The sequence below is a fragment of the Ammospiza nelsoni genome, chromosome 21, assembly GCF_027579445.1.
Source record: "Ammospiza nelsoni isolate bAmmNel1 chromosome 21, bAmmNel1.pri, whole genome shotgun sequence".
Lineage (NCBI taxonomy): Eukaryota > Metazoa > Chordata > Aves > Passeriformes > Passerellidae > Ammospiza > Ammospiza nelsoni.
Genome location: NC_080653.1, coordinates 7,272,026 through 7,289,327, shown reverse-complemented (window position 1 = coordinate 7,289,327; position 17,302 = coordinate 7,272,026). Strand labels below are relative to the sequence as shown.

At 57.6% G+C, this 17,302-nt stretch overlaps 1 protein-coding gene across 2 annotated transcripts in view; it reads left to right on the top strand.

Annotated features, from left to right (window-relative positions):
- Window positions 1-17,302, top strand: part of SMG6 (SMG6 nonsense mediated mRNA decay factor) — a 105,811-nt gene that overhangs the window by 80,475 nt on the left and 8,034 nt on the right. The window contains exons 14-15 of one of the 2 annotated variants that reach the window (XM_059486966.1): window positions 8,009-8,185; window positions 11,091-11,237. In XM_059486966.1, coding sequence (XP_059342949.1) covers window positions 8,009-8,185; window positions 11,091-11,237 — 324 coding nt within the window. Of the gene's footprint in view, window positions 1-8,008; window positions 8,186-11,087; window positions 11,238-17,302 lie in introns of both variants that reach the window. The other variant, XM_059486965.1, reaches the window with a different exon arrangement.

Below are 17,302 nucleotides of genomic sequence, written 5' to 3'. Positions count from 1 at the left end.
CAAACGCTTTCATCCCAGTTCAAGTATCCACCAGGGCAGGGAACTGTGGAAGTTACGGTGGGATCTCAGATGACATTCTCTGGAAAGAAAACTTAATAGAGTGCAAGTATGAAATGCTCAGGCCAGAGCAGCTGTGCCCTCTGCAAGGGCTTTGCCAGACCCCTCCCTTGCCTGTGCTGGGTAAGGAAGAGCAGAGAGGGGGAAATCAGGGGTCTGCTGGAGGAGCCCCTCTGCTTTGGAAGCCTTTGGCACCTCCGTGAGATATTTAAATGACAGACAGACATATAGGGATCTGTAAATACTCATTTGGTGCCAACTAAACCACAAAGAAGATACAGCATTTGTGGTCCAAGGAAGTTTAAATATTTGTGGTCAAACTTAAAATTCGACATAAAACTCTCATCTGCAGTGGAAGGCAGCCAGGAACTGCATGGAGAACGTATAAGCTGTGTAAACTCACAGAAATGGCTTCCCAGCCAGCTCTGCCAGGACCAGGCAGAATATTCCAGCTCTTGCCTCTCTGCCTGAAGCAGAGGTGACACAGGAAGGGCAGAAGGTGGATTGGGCAGGTGGGGGCTGTCAGGGTGAGCTCTGGTTTGCACCTTTTTTTTTCATATTTTTATTTTGTAGATTGCCAGCCCTGCTTCCCCGTTCCTTTGCTGTCATGCTTTTCCTTCCACCACCCAACTTCCCACTGTCACAGCACTCTGTGACACTGCTGCTTTGTCCTGTGGGACAGGAATCTCTCAGTTACCCAGTGGGTGAAATCCTGGGGCACTTTCTCATTGTCTCCATGGGCAATCCTTGGGAAAGAGTTTGTGCTGCTGGTGAATCTTCAGGGTTTCCTCTTGTGAGCCCCCAGCAGGGCCAGCTCCAGAGACACATTCCGGAGCAGGGAGGGTGCCAGATAATCACAGCAGTGTCCCCACAGCACAGGGCAGCCTGCACTGGGCTCCTGCCCTTTTTTCCCCCTCCACATATCCTGCAGAAAGGGCTCTGTCTCAGGGCACTGTCGCAAGAGCTCCCTGAGATTTGCAATTGAGATGTTGGATTGAACATTCATCAGCCGCATTTCCCAAATTCCAGGAGAGACAGATCCCAGTCCTGGCACAGCAACACAGTCTCTGGTCACCAACGTGGCCCCACAAGCAGATGTACCCAAAAAAAACCCAGGGTGGAGAGGTGTGGGGGTGGCCCTGCCTTGTCCCCAGCGCCAGTGTCCTCTGATGGTGGCCTCAGAGGAAGGGCAGCGTGCGGCTGCTGAGAGCAGAGCTGTCGCCTTTCCCTTACTAAGCAATCCTCCCTTCCTCCACCGAAGAGCCTGCTAACCACTTTCTTATCTGTCTGAACTCTGCAAAACAATCTCTGGCAAGGCAGGCATCCTCCGAAATGGCAGAGGAAATAAATTCCCCCAGTCCCCGAAAAGGAAAAGACCGGAGGCTCCCGCGGCAGGCAGGGAGAGCAGCCCGTGCCCTGGGAGAGCTGTCAGTGGTGCCATGTTGGCTTTGCTGAGGATAAGGAGCTTGCCTTCCTCCTTCCCCAGCCTGGGACCACGGGCTAGGGGCAGGATTTCAGGGATTTGTCTTCCCTGGTTTGTGTTCCAGTAGGATTTGCAAGGGAGAAACAGAGCAGGCTCCTTTGGATTTGGTTTTTCTCATGGCCTGACTTTTTCTCTTTCTTTCCTTGGGAAGTTTGGGATGTGCTGGGAGACAGGAAGGCACTGAGGTGGCTGTAACAGGGAGTCCCTGTGTGTGAGTCACCGTCTCTCTCACAGCTGTGATTTTTCAGCCCCTCGTTCACATGACAGAAAATTTAAATGTGTGGTCCTGTGCTCAAGGCTTCACCTTGAAGAGCAGAAATGCCCTGGATGTGTCACTGCTGTGGGGATCAGCACATGTGCTCATGGTGGGTGGATGCAAATTCTTTCTCCAGTGAAAATTCCTGCAGAAATTCCTGCAGTGTCTTACTGGAGGCACCATTTTGCTCTGTGGAGGAGCCCACAGCCTCTGCTGAGCTGTTGGCACCAATGCCTGAGGACACGAGGAGAATCAGACACTCACAAACCAGATGAAACATCCCCATTACTCACTGGAAGGTTCCTGTATCCTGTCATCTTCTCAGGGACTGCTCTGGTGGGGGTAAAATCAAACAAGCTGAGGAGCCACCTCCTGCCTACAGGGTGTCAGATGCAGCCTGCAGCCAACTGCTCCATGCTGCAAATGCTGCTGCTCCCTGGATCTGACAGTGAAGTTCTTTAGCACATTTAACAGGTGAGTAAGACATTAGGGCAAGTCTTTCCAAGCATCAGTGGAAGCCAAAAGCTTGGTTTGGAATCCAGCAGGAACTTTCCTCTCCAGGCTGTGTAGCTCCAGGGAAGGAGTTGGTCCTGGGCTGGGCTGTGTCAGTTCTCCAGGCCATCCTGGGCACAGGAACCTGAGGTGGATCTGGAGGATGGTTTTTCATCTGGAACATCTGCTTTGGCTTTGGTGTGATTCTTCCACAAAATTAACTAAAGGTTCCTGCAGGACCCTCAGAGCTAATTTGGCTCCAAGCCCCAGAGCTGCTCACAGCTTCCCCTCTGTCCTACACCCTGATGTCCTACAGCTGCCAGCAGTGACAGGTACCAGAACCTTGGCAGGAATCTGGGCAGGCTGCTCAGGGCTTCTTGTGGTCTCTGACCCCAAAAACTGGGTGACTCAGCTCAGCTCCATCCCTTTGCACCTTTATGTCACCCATGTGTATTCTCTGCATCACTGCACTGGATGAGGCAAGCCCAGCAAGCCCTGGGGATGGTGGGCAGCTGGCTCCCTTTCCATGCTGCTTTCCAGCTTTAAAGGCCAGTCCTGGCTGAGCTGAGTGGCCTTTAAAGCTGGAAAGACGGAGGTGTTTGCCAGGCCAGAGCACATCTGCTGTGATGACTCGTCTGAGACTGTGTGTGCCCCAGTGCAGGGGCTGGAGCTGTGCCTGGGTGAGGCTCAGCATGCTGGGAGAGAGTTTGGGATGAGACATGGCCACACTCTCTCTTTGGAGAGTGGTTCTCCAGCTGTGGCCACAGGGAAGAGCAACTGGAATGGTTCTTCTCTGTCTTCCTTGGGTGTTTTCTTGTGCTCCTCTCTGTGGTGGAGCATCTGGCAGGGATGTGGCAGATCCTTTCCCCAGATGTGCTCTCTGCTTGGTGCACAGGATCCAGCAGTGAGATCCATCCAAGCCAGAGGTGCCTGGTTTGGTCCCTGCTGTGGCTCTCTGGGGTCACCCACAGTCCCCCGAGCCTGCCTGTGGGGTTAGTTGAAATTAAAAGTTTCTCTGAGAGACCTGTGCCTGCAGGCAGCTCTCAGCTGCCAAAACCAGGGTTACACCCAGCTGTGAGTGCCTCTGCCCAGCTGCTTTGGACACCTTGGGCCTCCCTGCCCAGGACCCAAACCCCTCCAGGCTGTGTTTGGGGCTCCTCGGGTGGGGAACGAGCCCAGGGGAGTTGGGCTGTGATGAGTGCAGGCTTGAACCCAGCCCAGCTTCTGTGCAAGCCTGTGAGATTAAAACCCAGAAGGGATGAGACCAGAGGAGGCAGGCGCTTTCCTTTGTGCTCCTCCTCCGAGCTGGCTCTCCAGGGATGGGAGGAGGCAGCCCAGGGCACAGGGAGGCACTGAGCCATGGCCTGCCTGGATGTTTTGCAGGGTCAGTGCAAACGTTTCAGCTGGGCAGGGCAGTCCCTGCGTGGTTTAGATTGTTTGGGGCTCACTTGGTCTCAGCATCGTTCAGCTACTTCAGCTAAGACATGTTTAAAATGATGTGGCAAAAACAGTGTTATCCCCACTCTGGATCGTGCTGGAGCTTGGCTCTGAGTCCCTGTCCTATCCCATTCCCATCTCCTGATCTGGGATGGGATCTCTCCATGCTATGACTCAAACTTCTCATGTCCTTTTCCCCTTCTGAATCCAGCTGTCAGGATGTGCTGGTGTCTCCCCCTCTCACACAGGAATGCAGAGCCGGCAATGGCAGCCTGTCCTCTGAGCAATCGCTTCTCCAGAGCTGCTGCCTCCTGTTTGGCCGAGGGAGAAGCTGCCAGGATCCCTGCACACACAGAGCAGCAGTGGGGACCGTGTCCCCCCGGGATGTGGCAGGTCCCCATGGCTGAGCAGGGCTCCCCTGGCCAGCTGGCTGGGTTGCCGGAGGCTCTTTGGACTTAGCTGAAGGAATCTGCATTCCTGCCTCCCAGTTGTTTGCTCTTTAGGACGCTGTGTAAAATTAACAAGTTGTAAAAGTTGATTGAAGGCGGCGGAGGGTGTGACAGGGATTTTGGGAGCCGCGGGAGGGAGAGCGGCGTGCGGAGCAGCGGGGCCGGCCCGGGGGCAGAGGCTGCTCTGACCCAAAGCGAGAGCCAGGGCTGGTTTCTGGTGCTGTCACCAGCACCAGGTGCAGGTGTCCCCTTAGGCACAGAGCTCTCAGAGCAAGTCCTTCCCTCCCCTTAAATCTTCTGGAGGACATGTGGTGCTGTGCTGTGGAGTCCTATGCTCTTTCTCTTCTGCCTGTTTTATCAGTGGGGGGAAATGCAGCTGAGACCATAGAGGGGATCAGCTTCATTAGATCTGGGATGCCCTGGTTGGAGTGGAGAACCTCACTGACTGCTGGCAGGAGGTGACACTCATGAGGTCCTGGTGGCACTGGCACTGCAGAGTGGCTTTGAGAACACAACAGCTGGTACAGTTAACGCTGCAGCCCTGTGGGTCTCAACAGGCAGTCAGTGCGCGTTAATGTGTGTCCCGCTGTGTCTTACTCAATGATCAGTATGTTAATGTGTGACCCACGAATTAGCAGCCGGCTAATGAGCCTCGGCAGCGTGGCCAAGCAGCAGTGGGTGGCTGGTGCTGGAGCTGGGGGTCAGCGTGTCGGATGGAGCAGGAGGTTGGGAACGTGTTCCCTCCAGCCCCGGTGGCAATCAGGGCAGCCAGAGCCGCCTCTGTCCCACGCCTGGCCCGCAGCCACGTGTCCCCGAGAGGCACCGCGGTGGCGAGGGGCTCTGGGCTGGCTCTGGGGAACTGAGCCCGGGTCACGGACGGGGGCACCAGACCACTTCAGCAATTCTCGTTTTCGGTTTTCCTTTGAGAGCGGCTGCGTTCGTGTCAGGCCTATTTTCATACCCAGCAGTGACTCGGAGCCAGGCTTTCGGTTCCTGCTGCCGCCCTGCACGGAGGGGGAAGGGCTCTATTCCCCACTGGGGCTGAGGTGTGTGCTGCCACATCACCAGAGACATCCCCACCGTGCCATTTCACACTGCCATTCCTCTGGGAAAGCCGGGCACAGCTCCCGGTGTCCCCACCACGCCTCACTGGCATTGCCACCTGTGCAGGGCGAGCACCATCGCGGTGATCCCGGTGCTGCCACTCACATTTCCACCCTGAAACAGGAAGCTTGTGCCCCGGGCGGGTTGCTGGGCGGCACGCAAGGTCCCTGTCCGTGTCCCTGGGTGCCAGTCACGGGTCACTTCTTTCCCAGCCTGGCTGCCGGCAGCCCGGGGCTCTGCCGCGTCCTCCCCGGGCAGGGCTGCACGTGACGGGGATGTGCAGAGCATTTGCTCCTTCCCTGTTTTTCATTCATGTGGGCTGGAAAAATGTGTTCATGAGACAAGTTGCTGTGGCATTATGTCATGGGCCTTTTGGTTGGGCTCTTTTCCCCCTGCAGCAGATGAGCTGGATTTAAGCATGTGCTGTGCTGGCTTGGCAGGAAATCTGGTGTTTCCTACTGGTTTCTTCTTCAGGGGAGGAAGGAGTGATCCCACCTGCCCTTGTCCCCAGCCAGGGGTGAGGGGAGCTCTTCTGAGTTTTGTCCAATCATTCCTGATCCAAGAGGCTCAGGTTTAAGCCTTTGTGGAGCAATGGCTGCACTGCAGCTGTGTCAGCACTCAGCCCCTCCTGAAAACCTCATGGATGTGACTTTTATTTCTAGAGATGTCTTGAGAAATCCCTCAGGAATGGGGTCAGGATGGGGCACCATCTCTTCCCCACCTATACAAGCAGTTCCTGCATCCCCTTCCCCACTCCTGCTGTTCTTGGCCACATCCTGGCATCCTCTGACACGTGGCTGGTGGTGGTGGGCACTCTGCTTGCCCAGCAGCCTGGGCACAACAGAACTGCAGATACCCAGCCTGGAAAATCCCTGGGCAGAAGTTATCCCGTGTGAATCAGGCTGGGTCTCCGTGGCATTAGCCCATGGAGCTGGGGGTGAAGCCAGTGGTGAGGCTTCCACCACTTCCCTCAGCTGCAGCCCAGAGCTCTCAGGAACTCTCAGGAGGGATGTTTCCCATGACAGCCATTCCCACTTCGCTCGTGTTCCCTTTCCTTTGGACTTTCCCCTGCACACAATCGTTCCTAAAGGAGAGCCAGGAGGTTGGGAATGTTCCTGTGGTGACACTTGCAGGGATTGCTCCTGGCTGGATGTCACAAGCAGCAAAAGGCTGTCCTGGGAAAGAGGGTCCCCAGCAGCTCCTGGAGCTGCTGAGCTGGTGTCACCTTGTTCTTTGCCCACCTCAGTACCACAGCACACATTTTATAGCTGCAGAATCAGTGGTTATGAATCTCTTGATCCCCAAAATACTAATTCCTGTGATCACCCTGCTCACACCACCTCCCTGCAGCAGCAGCTGCCTCTGTGGGGAGGACAGGGCTTCTCCTGCCATGCAGGTATACAGGGGGACAGGAGGATTTCAGAGGGACACCTACCAAGAGAGGCAGCCCCAGGTGCACGAGGGTGCCTCGCTCCGGCAGCAGCCGAGGTGGAAGGTTGGAGGTCAGAGCAGGGTCAGGTTTTTGACACGCACGGCAGAGACAGAGTGGTTAAAATTAGCCTCAGAGAGGAAACTGGCAGTGCTGTGGAAGAGCAGAAGTTTCCTCTCACGGCAGCCTGGTGCAGCGGGGCCAGTGCCACTGCCAGCCCTGGCTCACCGAGGCACCAGCGGGGACAAGGCGATGTCCAGCACCTGGCCTGGCATCACATGGTGTGTGTCTGGCTGTGAGGCACCCAGCCCTCTCCCCAGCATCCAAATCCCAGTCCTGGCAGCCTGCAGAGACCCTTTTGGGATGGGGGTCTCTGAGACTGCTTTGGTCTACGAGCACAGCAAGCCCAGGATGGTTTGGGGGCAGGGCAAACTCAGGCGTCAGCACAGGCTTTGTGTCTATAGTGTGTAGCACTTTTAATCTCCTTTGCTGACTTTCTCCCTGTAAATCTGCAGCTCCCTGGGGGTGACACCAGTCAGCAGGAAGCACCAGGGGAGAGCTGTGCAGGTGCAGAGCCCTGCTGCAAGGGGACAAGGCTGAGCCAAGGCCAGGCGTGGCAGAGGTGCCGGCTGAGGCTGTGCCGCGTGGGACGGGGCTGCGGAGGCACCGGGCTCCCGTGCTCTGGAAACTCCATTTGAGAGCCTCATAAATTGGATAATTACCCAAGCTATTGAGTTTCCTTCAGGCCAGATCCGTCCCAGCCTCCCCAGCAGGGCTCCCCAGTTGGTCTGTGAGATGGGCCTGTGGGACGGGGTCGGGCTGGAGGTGAGATGGAGCTCAGGTTTTCTCAAATGCCCCCACTCTCTCACCCTCACACCTGCATCCCTCCACAGCTCTTAGGGGGAAAATCCGGCAATGAAGCCAAAAGGAAGCAGAGGGATAGGCCACATCATTGATCTCTCATGGTTCAGCAGGATTTTCCTTCATTTGCTGGGGCTGGGCAGGGGGCTGGCTGTGCCCTGGGAGTCCTGCAGCCCTGGAGTGCTCAGAGGAAGCAGGACAGGATTGGTGCTGAATGTCCTGACTTTGCCTGCCTCCTTTTCCCTGGGGACTCCAAAGCAAGGCAAACCCTTCCAGCCACGTTTAGAAAAGGGGCACCCCTCACATCCCAGTGGTGCTGCCTGCATCCCACTGGGCCTTCTATCCCCAACATTTCCCCCTGGTCGTTACTCATCCGCTCCCCTTTGCACTGACTTTGTTTTCCTTTCCCTCTCCCCAACCCCCTCGTCCTCACCCCGTAGGTTATTGCAGCCGACTGCAAGAGGGTCACAGTTCTGAAGTATTTCCTGGAAGCCCTTTGTGGACAAGAAGAGCCTTTGCTGGCATTCAAGGGTGGAAAATATGTGTCAGTGGCACCCGTCCCAGACGCCATGGGAAAGGAAATGGGAAGCCAAGAGGGAAAACAACTGGAAGATCAGGTACCGTGCGGGAAGAGCGCGCCTCGGTGAAGGAAGAATCACCCCTGTGGGGCCCAGCCTCTGCCTGCCCTGCAGCTCCCGCTATTTATAGCTGGCCTAGCTGCGTGTGCATTTTCTGGGGGGAGGCAGGGGGGGGCAAATGGTGCACAGCCCTTGTCTCCTGAGTGTGCTTTGCTCGTGCCCTTTCCTGCCAGCCCGGCCCGCCCGCCTCTATCTCGCGCGCCGCTATGAGTTCCAGATGCTGCTTTCTTCATACCCAGGGTGGGGGCAGCTTTAATAACGTGCAGCAGCGCGGCCCCTGGAGAGGAGGTGGGCGAGGGGGTGTCAGGGTTCAGCTTCAGGATCAAGTTTATAGCCGTGGAGCTGGTTGAGCAGAGGCCTGAGCTCCAGCCTCCAGCACACGTACAGGAAGAGCTGACATTGGCGCCCCGTCCCTCCCCTGCCTCTCACATCCTGATGTGATTAAGGAATTCAACTCTTGTTTTTCTGCCCTTGCTTGTTCCTGTAGGCCTTGCTTCACTCCAGGCTCCGTGTGTGTGTTTAAGGGCCCTGCCAGCTGCTCTGCAGGTTGACTCCTTTCTTCTGTTTAATCTTGCAGTTGGAAAGGCCGGGGAAACAGGAGAGAGGAGCAGAGGCGTTGGGAACGGGAGGCTGGGTGGCCTGGTGCTGCCCAGGCTCACTCTGGCTGCCCTCCCTGTGCTGGGGCCGGGCACTCAGAGCCACAGGGATGTCACCCTGAGCAGGGACAGCACCTCCTCTCTGTCTCATGGGAACTGAAAGTCAGAAAGCTCACAGAGAAACCCAGAGCAGTGCTGTACCCAGCAGCCTCCTTGACCCAGCTGAGCAGGGGACAGCAAATCCCCAGGCAAGAGTTGTCCCTGTAAGATGGGAGACCTGGATCTTTGTCCTATTCTGGAGAAGGTGCTGGAGGTTTTCAAGCTGGCCTGTGGGATATGGGAGGGTGTTTAGGTTCTTCCCAGTGTCATGACAGGGATGGTCCTGTTCTTCAGAAGGCTCCTTTTGTTGGCTCAGTCCCTCCAGTTCCTGCTGTGAGCAAGCACAGTACCAGGATAGCTCCCTCCTACCCCGTCCCCACAGTCTCTGCTCAGCTGTGGGAATCTCTCCATGAGCTTATTGTGCAACCCTGGAGCTTCCCTTTGGGCTCTGATCTCAAGGGAGCTTGCAGCTCCCCAGAGTGACCACCAGCACTGTGGGGCAAGCAGGTCCTGACCCGCCCAGCAGATCTGCATCAGACAGAGGCTTGTCCCTGGGGCCCTGGTGTGACACTGTCCCTCTGGCTGCATCTCCCCATCCCCTGTGGTCCAGGCTGTCCCAGCAGAGGGAAGTGAGCCTGAGGGCTCCCATCTTCCTCGTTCCCATGGCTAAAAGGTCACAGGGAGAGAAGAGAAGGGGGTTCTGTGGCCTGGGTGAAGTGATTGAGTGCACGACTGTGCAGCACTGGGGTTGTTCTAAATTAAGACCACGAGTCCCTGCTGCTGACACGTGTCATGGCAGCCTGCACAGGGCAGGGAGTGGAGCCCTGCTCTTGCCCTCTGTGCAGGGTCTGTCTCCTGCAGCCCTCCAGGGGCTCAGAGCAGGTTTTTCTGGCCAGATGCCATCTAGAAACTCTACCCAGCCCCATCACAAGGCTTGGATTTTGTGCAGAGAAGGGACCATGGGGAGTGGCATGGCTTGGGAAGGCCACCATGGTCACTGGGGAGCAAGTTTGGCTGCATGAGGTGAGGGGTCTGCAGGCAGCAGTGGAGAGTTGGGCAGCACATGTGGGACACATGCTGAGGAACAGGGAGTTGTGGGCTCCCCTTTGGGTGTGGAATGAGCGGGGAGAGCAGCAAGGCTTGGGCAGAGCATGGTTGTGAGTGATGGCCAGTTAGACACCAGCCACCATCCCCCACCCTCCTTATCCCAGAGATTTGGTTACCTGGGGAAAGGCCAGTGTGGCCTCCACCCAAGGTAGGAACAGCATGGCTCCTTCTGGGCTCTCCAGTTCAGGCAGTGCAGGCACACTGGGAATGGTCTGCAGGACTGGTGGGGAAGGGTCTCTAGGAGAGGAAGCAGATGCAGTGTGGTCGGGGTGTGGGCAGGAGGTTGGAGAAGCAGGGACCCTTGAATTCAGCCAAGACAAGGTTCCTGGAGAGCAGGAGCATGGCAAAGGCTGACTAGAAGTAGGGTGGAAATGTTAACAGAGGAAGTCATTAACTGTTGAAATGAGTGACCTTGAGACACAGTGGATGCTCCATCATGAGGAGCTTTAAAATCAAGATTTTTTAACATCTCCTTCTGCAACATCTGTTCCAGATCAGCTGGAACTTCTGGGGTGGGTGCAGGAATCTCTCTGGCCTGCTCAGAGGTCAGAATGGAGAAGGGCACCTGAGTTAGTGGATGGATCTGAGGTTCCAGTCAGGATGAGCAGCCCGTGTGCCCTGTGGGATGGGACAGCAGGGTTAGAGCAGCCTTGTAGTGCCCTGGTGCAGGAAGAAGCAGCCTGAAGCAGCCAGGCAAAGCAGAGAGACAGGGAAATACCATGATTTCACAGAACTGGAGGCAATAAAATATCAGTGACTCACCCAAGGCTGTGGGAAGAGTTTCCCAAGGTGAGGAAGAGGGTGTGATTTTAGAACAGAGCATAAAGCTGGGCTGCCCTTGCCCAGCCTGGTTGCTGCCTTTCCTGCCCATTATCTCCTGTCTCACCTTGTCATTTCCTGAAGGTTTACTATTTATTTGGCTTCTTTTGGATGTTTAGAAGTAGTCAGGAGTGATGCACTGCCTGGCAGGGATTTGTCTGCTGGAAAAGGAAGAGCAGAACGAGAATGATCCCTGCCACCAGCATCCCTTACAGTGACTGCCCTCCTGTTCTTTTCTCTCTTTCTGCATTTCCTGCAAGAAGGAGGATGATGTGAGGATTGAGGCCTTTGAAGATGACTCTGAGACTGAAGGCAGTGGAGGAGAGATGGACATCAAGGAGCTCAGAGCCAAAAAGCAAGCACTGGCCAGGAAAGTGGCAGAGCAGCAGCGCCGTCAGGACAAGATTCAGGTAGGATGGGCTGACCCCACCTTGCTGTGCCAATGGTGCAGCTCTTTTCCTACCATGCTTCAAAGACCTCTTGGGATGACCTTAACCTTCCTGGGTGTAATGCCACGTGCTGCCTGTGTGAAACCCAGCAGCAATCAGCTGTGGCCCTTTGGAAGGTCCAAATCTGGCTTGCTGTGCCCACCCTGGGTAAGAAATGTGGGTTTCTGCCCTCACAGACCTTGAAATGAATGTTTTGGGGACTCTCTTGAAGGCAGACACAGCTTCCCTGTGGAGCTGCCAGCTCACCCAGGAGTGGCAGGGCAGTGCTTTGGCTGCAGTGCAGTGCAATGTGTGCCAGGCAGCGAGCTGTGCGCCAGGGCAGCAGCTCCTCTGTGTGTGTGCCAGCGAGCTGTGCCCCCACCCAGGGCAGAGGCTCCGTGACAGCCAGGTTTGGTGAGAAATCAGCCTTCCTGTGCAGCGGGGCACAGACAGGGGAGAGGGTGGGACGTGAACAGCAGAGTTCATGCAGGAGCCAGCGGCGGAAAAATAGTCTGTGCAGGGCTGCTGGAGCCAGAACGTTGCCATCGTTATGGGGACAAACAGACGGGATGCAGGTGATCCTGGCCTGGCCCTGGCCTGATGAGAGCGTGTTTCCCAGTGGGAGCTGGTGAAGCAAACTGGTTGAACTGGGAGCAGATGCACCCTGTTGCTTTAAGAGCAATCTCACATGCATGGACGGCTGTTGGCTGCCTCCTCGCTCGCAACCCGTCTTCCTCCAGCCTCACGGCCCAGATGAGGATTTCTCAGCAGAGGAAAAATTCTCCCTGGCTCCCCTCCCCCTCACCTCCGCCCTCTCTAATGCCCAGGGCCCTTCACTTCCATAATTCTTCATTTTCCAGCCTTGAACGTAAGCCAGACACATCTGTCTGGCCATATGCGTGAACTCTGCAGTGTGTGCCGAGGTGGTTGTAAAACAGGGCTGCTGAAGGCCCTACTGGGAGAGCCTGCACATGTGTACCCTCGGGCTACTGGCGCCGGGCCCAGAACCACTGCGCTTCGCTTTTCCAAACCCACCCCAACCTTTGCAGATTTCGCCTTTTTTCTCTTTTTCCCCCCCCCCCACACTTTTTTTTTTTTTTTTTCATTTGAAATTCGGAGCAATCCATATCAAGGTAGAAGTTTGTGTGCAGGGAGGGAGGGGCCGCCCCCACAGGCGAGTCCATTATTGTTGGCAGGTACCTGGGTCACGTTAAGGCGAGGAGGAAGAAAGAGCAGCAACGCAAAAAAACGAGTGAGAGATTGGAGAGATGGGCCGTAAATTAAAGCGGCCTGAAGCCTTCCAGCCTCCCATGGTTGTTAAGAGGGAGGTGTAAGTAAATTCCCCACTTCCCAGTGCCTTGTACAGACGCAGCAAACAGGAACTGCACATGTTCAGGGAGGGCAGCGCTGCAGCTGCGCCGGGGCCCCCCGGGATGGCCGCTGCCCACTCTGCAGGGACAGTGGGGGCTGCCTGATGCTGTCAGGGGCTTTCTCCCCCCGGCCTGCTCCTCCCTTCCTCCTCAGCCGTGCTGGGGCCGATGCTCGCAGGCAGAGAGAGGTCAGAATGAGGGTGTGGGCAGCTTCAGGGGCTGCACAGCTGAGAGCTGAGGTGCACTTGGAGGCTGAAGGAGCGGGGTGGAGGAGAAGTCCTTGGGGCTTCAGTAAAGTCATCCAGGCCGTGGCTGGCTGGGAATGGCCTGGAGCAGAACATGTGTGCTTGCCCCAGTGCTCTCCCTGCCCGGGTACTGACCACGCAGCTGGAGCAGCAGAGGAGCTGGGGTGGAAAATGCTGCTGGGGGAGGCCAGGTTGGAGCCAGCTCAGCATCCACCCCCTCCACTTTCCCTCTTAACCTGTGATCCTTGACCTTTCTGCTCTTCCCAACAGATTTAGTGTTTCATGGGAGCTGGGGAACTTTTCCCTTCCCTGTTACAGCCTCTCATTCACTGCCCACCTAGGGAATGTCAGCTGCTCTCCAAGTCACCCTTTCGTTTTTCTGGGGACAAGGCACAGCTCCATCCGAGTCCAGCAGATGTGGCTCCTGGCTCAGCGCACAGGACTCAAGTCCAGGTGCTGTGGCTGCCTCCTGTGGAATCTGTGATGCTGTGTGCAGTCCCCCAGGGTGCAAAGCCTTCATCTCTTGGCTGTGTGGTTCCTTTCTCTGCCCAAGGAGAGCACAGTGTCACAGCCTCACCTGGGATTTGCAGAGTTGTATTTCTCATGGATCTGCCTTCTCCCCTGCAGGTTTTCCTGCCTTTGCCCTGCTCCCCAGTCTCTGGCAGCCCAGCTGTGCTGCTGATTGACACCTTGAGGGGGATTTGAGCTTCACTGCTCTCCTTAGGCCCCTGTCCCTGTCCTGGCTATCTGCAGGACTGTGGCTTGAGCTGCTGGGGAAGCACAGGTCCAGGCAGGATAAGTGGCAAATGGGGTGGCCCTCAGCCAGCACCAGCTTTAGAGGGAACTCAGCTCAGCTCCACTCCCCTACACAAGCACAGACCTCAAACCATTACTCTGAGAGGAAGGATAGACCAGAGCAGGGTCAGGTTTCTTGTGTCCCTGGTCAGCTCCAGATGCCAAGCAGCTCCCTGGCTGCACTACCAGCCTGCCACTGCCCTCACCACATTTCCACACTGGGACAGAGCTGGTGCCAGCTGCTGACAGCAGGGATGCAGCATCAGCACGGGGTGTAAAACCCGGCACATCTCAGGTGTTCAGAGGGAGGAGAGAGCAGGCAGGCAGGTGGACAAGAAGAGGTGGCAGCAACACTGCTGGGGCAGGCAGCTCTGTGAGACAGGGCTGTCCCCAAGCCACAGCGTGTCCTGCTGCTTGGCCAGGGCTGTCCCCAAGCCACAGCATGTCCTGCTGCTTGGCCAGCCCCCGGTCCATGCTGTTCAGCCTCCCCTGTCCTTTGTGCCGCCGCTGCGCGCTGGGAGCGGTCGAGTTTCCTGACCGGTTGAAAACATCCCACCTGAAACATAACAGGCTCTTCCTCTGGATGCTGCTATTGTTTTGCTCAGCATTACAGAAGCAGCTCAACCGGGGACTGCCAATTATGACATGTCTTCCCAAAATAGCCTCTCTCCTGTCCCTTCTGAGCCCACGGAACGGCCGCCCCCTTAAGATGCAGCCGCTCCTTTGTGGCGGTAGTGTGAGTAAGTGGCTAAATTTAGCCGTGTCCCATTCACGCTCTCGCTCCCCGCAGGAACAATGCGGCGGGCGCACACGCACAGCACCTGCCTGGAGCGGGTGCCTGCTGCCTGCGGAAGGCGCACACCCACCCACGGCGGCTCCGCCACGGCGGCGGCCCCGGTGCGCTACCAGCCACGGGGCACGTTCGCTCCCGAGGAAGACGCTGGGGACGAGCCTTGGGAGGAGGAAGCCCTGGAGCAGAGAGGCTTGGAGGAGGCATTGTTCTCGGCCCTGGAAAATCCGATCCCCGCGGAGAGCGCGGGCTTGGAAGGGGCAGCGGCGCCGGCTCTGGCCGCGGTTGGGGAGAGGGTGGTGGCGGGACGGAGGTGGTGGCAGGATGGTGCTGGCCTGAGCGGCGTGACCCCGTGTGACCTGGCGCTTTTCTGTTCGGCCTCTCTGCCATCCTGGCACCACGGGCAGAGGAGTTCTGGGGTCCGTGTGCCCAGCTCCAGGTTCCGTGTGGAGCCTTCTTCTTTTCTGTGCTGGCGGTGGATCCCCTCAGTTCGCCCCCCTGTCGCTCTGCACAAAGCCCTGGCTTTTGGGGGACCCGTCCCCTGCCCTCGCTAGGAGCCCTCACCCGGCCATCGGCTTCCGGGGAATTCCCCAGGTGATGGCAGCTGATGGATGAGCTGGGAATTTGGGACTGTGCGTGCAGGAGTGTCTGCTCTCAGTGCTGCCACCAGCTGGGGCAGCCGGGGGAGCCACCTCCGGCTCCGGCCCAGCTCCCGGGAGAAGCCCCCGTGGCCGGACAGCGGGATGGGGAGGGGGCTGCGGGTGCTGGCAGCGCTGACATTGCAGCGTGCGGGTGCAGGAGGTGAGGGGAGTGGAGCTGGCAGCCCAGGAGAGCACAAGGAGCCCCTGGTCTCAGAGCTCCACTGCCACATCCAGCGCTGTGGGGTCACCCTGCCACTGAGTTGAGCCAAGCTCAGCCTGTTTGTTTAACCCAAATAAGCCAAAGCTAAAATGCGGCTGTCCCAAAACACTCGGGCCAGGGCGAGGCTGTACCTCTGCTGTTCCATCCACCCTGGTTTCCAAAGCCCACCTCCCAGAAGGGCACACAGGCCACCATCTCCCCCTTCTCGTTTTAGGGACCCTGAGGCACCATGGGACCAGCAGTTCGCTTCTGGCAGCCCTAAAAGCACAGAAGCTGAGTCCCAAACATGGACATCCCGATCCACACCCGCGTGGGACCGTGCCCCACTGACCGGCAGAAGGGTTAAGGCAGAACTGGCCTCCCCGGTTCTGCCGCACATGGGCTCCCTTTCATCTCTGGCGTGGGGCCAGCCAGCGTCCGCATGAATCACAGGCCACTCCTCTCTCCCCCAAACCCCTTGGCCGGAGGCTTCTGCAGCCTTTTACTCACACAAACAAAAATAAATCTCGCTGCCGGCCTCTGAACTCTGCAGAGGCGAGTTTCCCTCTGGCTCCCCGAGCGGCCCGGAGCTGTGCGCGGGGACTTGGCACGCTCCCCGCCGACCTCGCTCTTTCACTCCCGGCGCATCCTGTGTCCTTCTCTCACCGGGCGGCCCGGGGAGCGGAATGGGACGTGACGGCCGGCACAGGCCTGGCTGGAGGCTGCCAGGAATCGCCCGGGTACGGCCCTGCCGGGGCAAATGCCACGCACGAGGGTGCTGCCCTCCCCGGCCCCAGGGGTGGGTGAGCAGGTCAGCGGGTCCTGCTGACACTGCCGAGGTCACCTGCACGGGCTGGGCTGAGTCACAGGCTCAGGAAGTGAATTGGGGTGCAGGGGGGTCCCCTCCTGCCACCAGCTCTTGTTCACATAGCACCGTCACTGTTTGCGTGGTTTCACCCCCACTTCCTGCAGCTTCAGGGCCATTGACCTCTATGGCAGCCCCACGAGGGACTTGCCACTCTCTGAGGCCCTTCTCTATGTCCCCAAGGCAGGTGGAGCAGGCTCCAGTGCCTCCAAGGGACAAGCAACTCCTCCCACACCCCAAAACTCTGTGGTGACGCCCCAGCTGCTGTTGTCCTTGTGGTGAGGGGGCAGCAGCAGCTCCATGCTGGGGTTGGTTCCAGGTTGTCCCTGATTGTAGCAGCTCCTGTGCCACCAGTGGGTGCCAAGGCAGAGCACAGGCAGGGATGGCATCTAGCACGTGGCTGGTGCAGAGCTGCAGCCTGGGGACACTGCTGTGTCCTCTGTGTGATGGGCAGGGCTTGTCCTCCTGCTGGCATGCAGCAGACAGGACCTGACGTGCCCCCTGCTCTGCCTGCCTCCCCTGAGGGTTTGTGGGACCAGCACTGCCAGAAGGAGGGTGGGAGGCACGTGGTGAGGTTCTGCTTGCTGCCTTGCCTGGAGACACTTGTGGGAGGTGGCAGCATCAAGCCGCCTTGATTTAAAGCCAGATGACAACACTTGGAAATGAATTAAAAACCACTTCTTTCCATGGCCACTGCTGGCCCATGCAGCTCGTAGTTCCAGGGTTTGGCATGACTGAGGGAGGGTTGGGATCCTCGCTGTGGGCAGGGGGAGCTCCCCATACCTTGGGCAGGACAGGGTTGGTGGTCACCACGTGTGCCCAGGGCACATCTGGTGGGTCCAAGCCCGATCTCAGAGGGGTTTGCATGGTGGATGTGTTCCACAGCAGCTCTGCTCTGCTCCATGGGTGACCAGTTCCTATTAGAGGCAGCAAACATCAGCGAGTCCAGGGAAGCTATTTTTAAGCAGAGGAAGCACTAGAATAGCATCCTGAGTTTTTTAAGCCTGTGGCTTACTGAAGAGCCCAAGTCCTTCGAGAGCCTCGAAAGTCATACGTGAGCTCTGGGGTCCCGTTTTGGCAGCTGGCTTGGGCCAGAGGTCCAGGTGCAGCCCAGAGGGCAGCCAGCCAGCCCCAGTAGACCC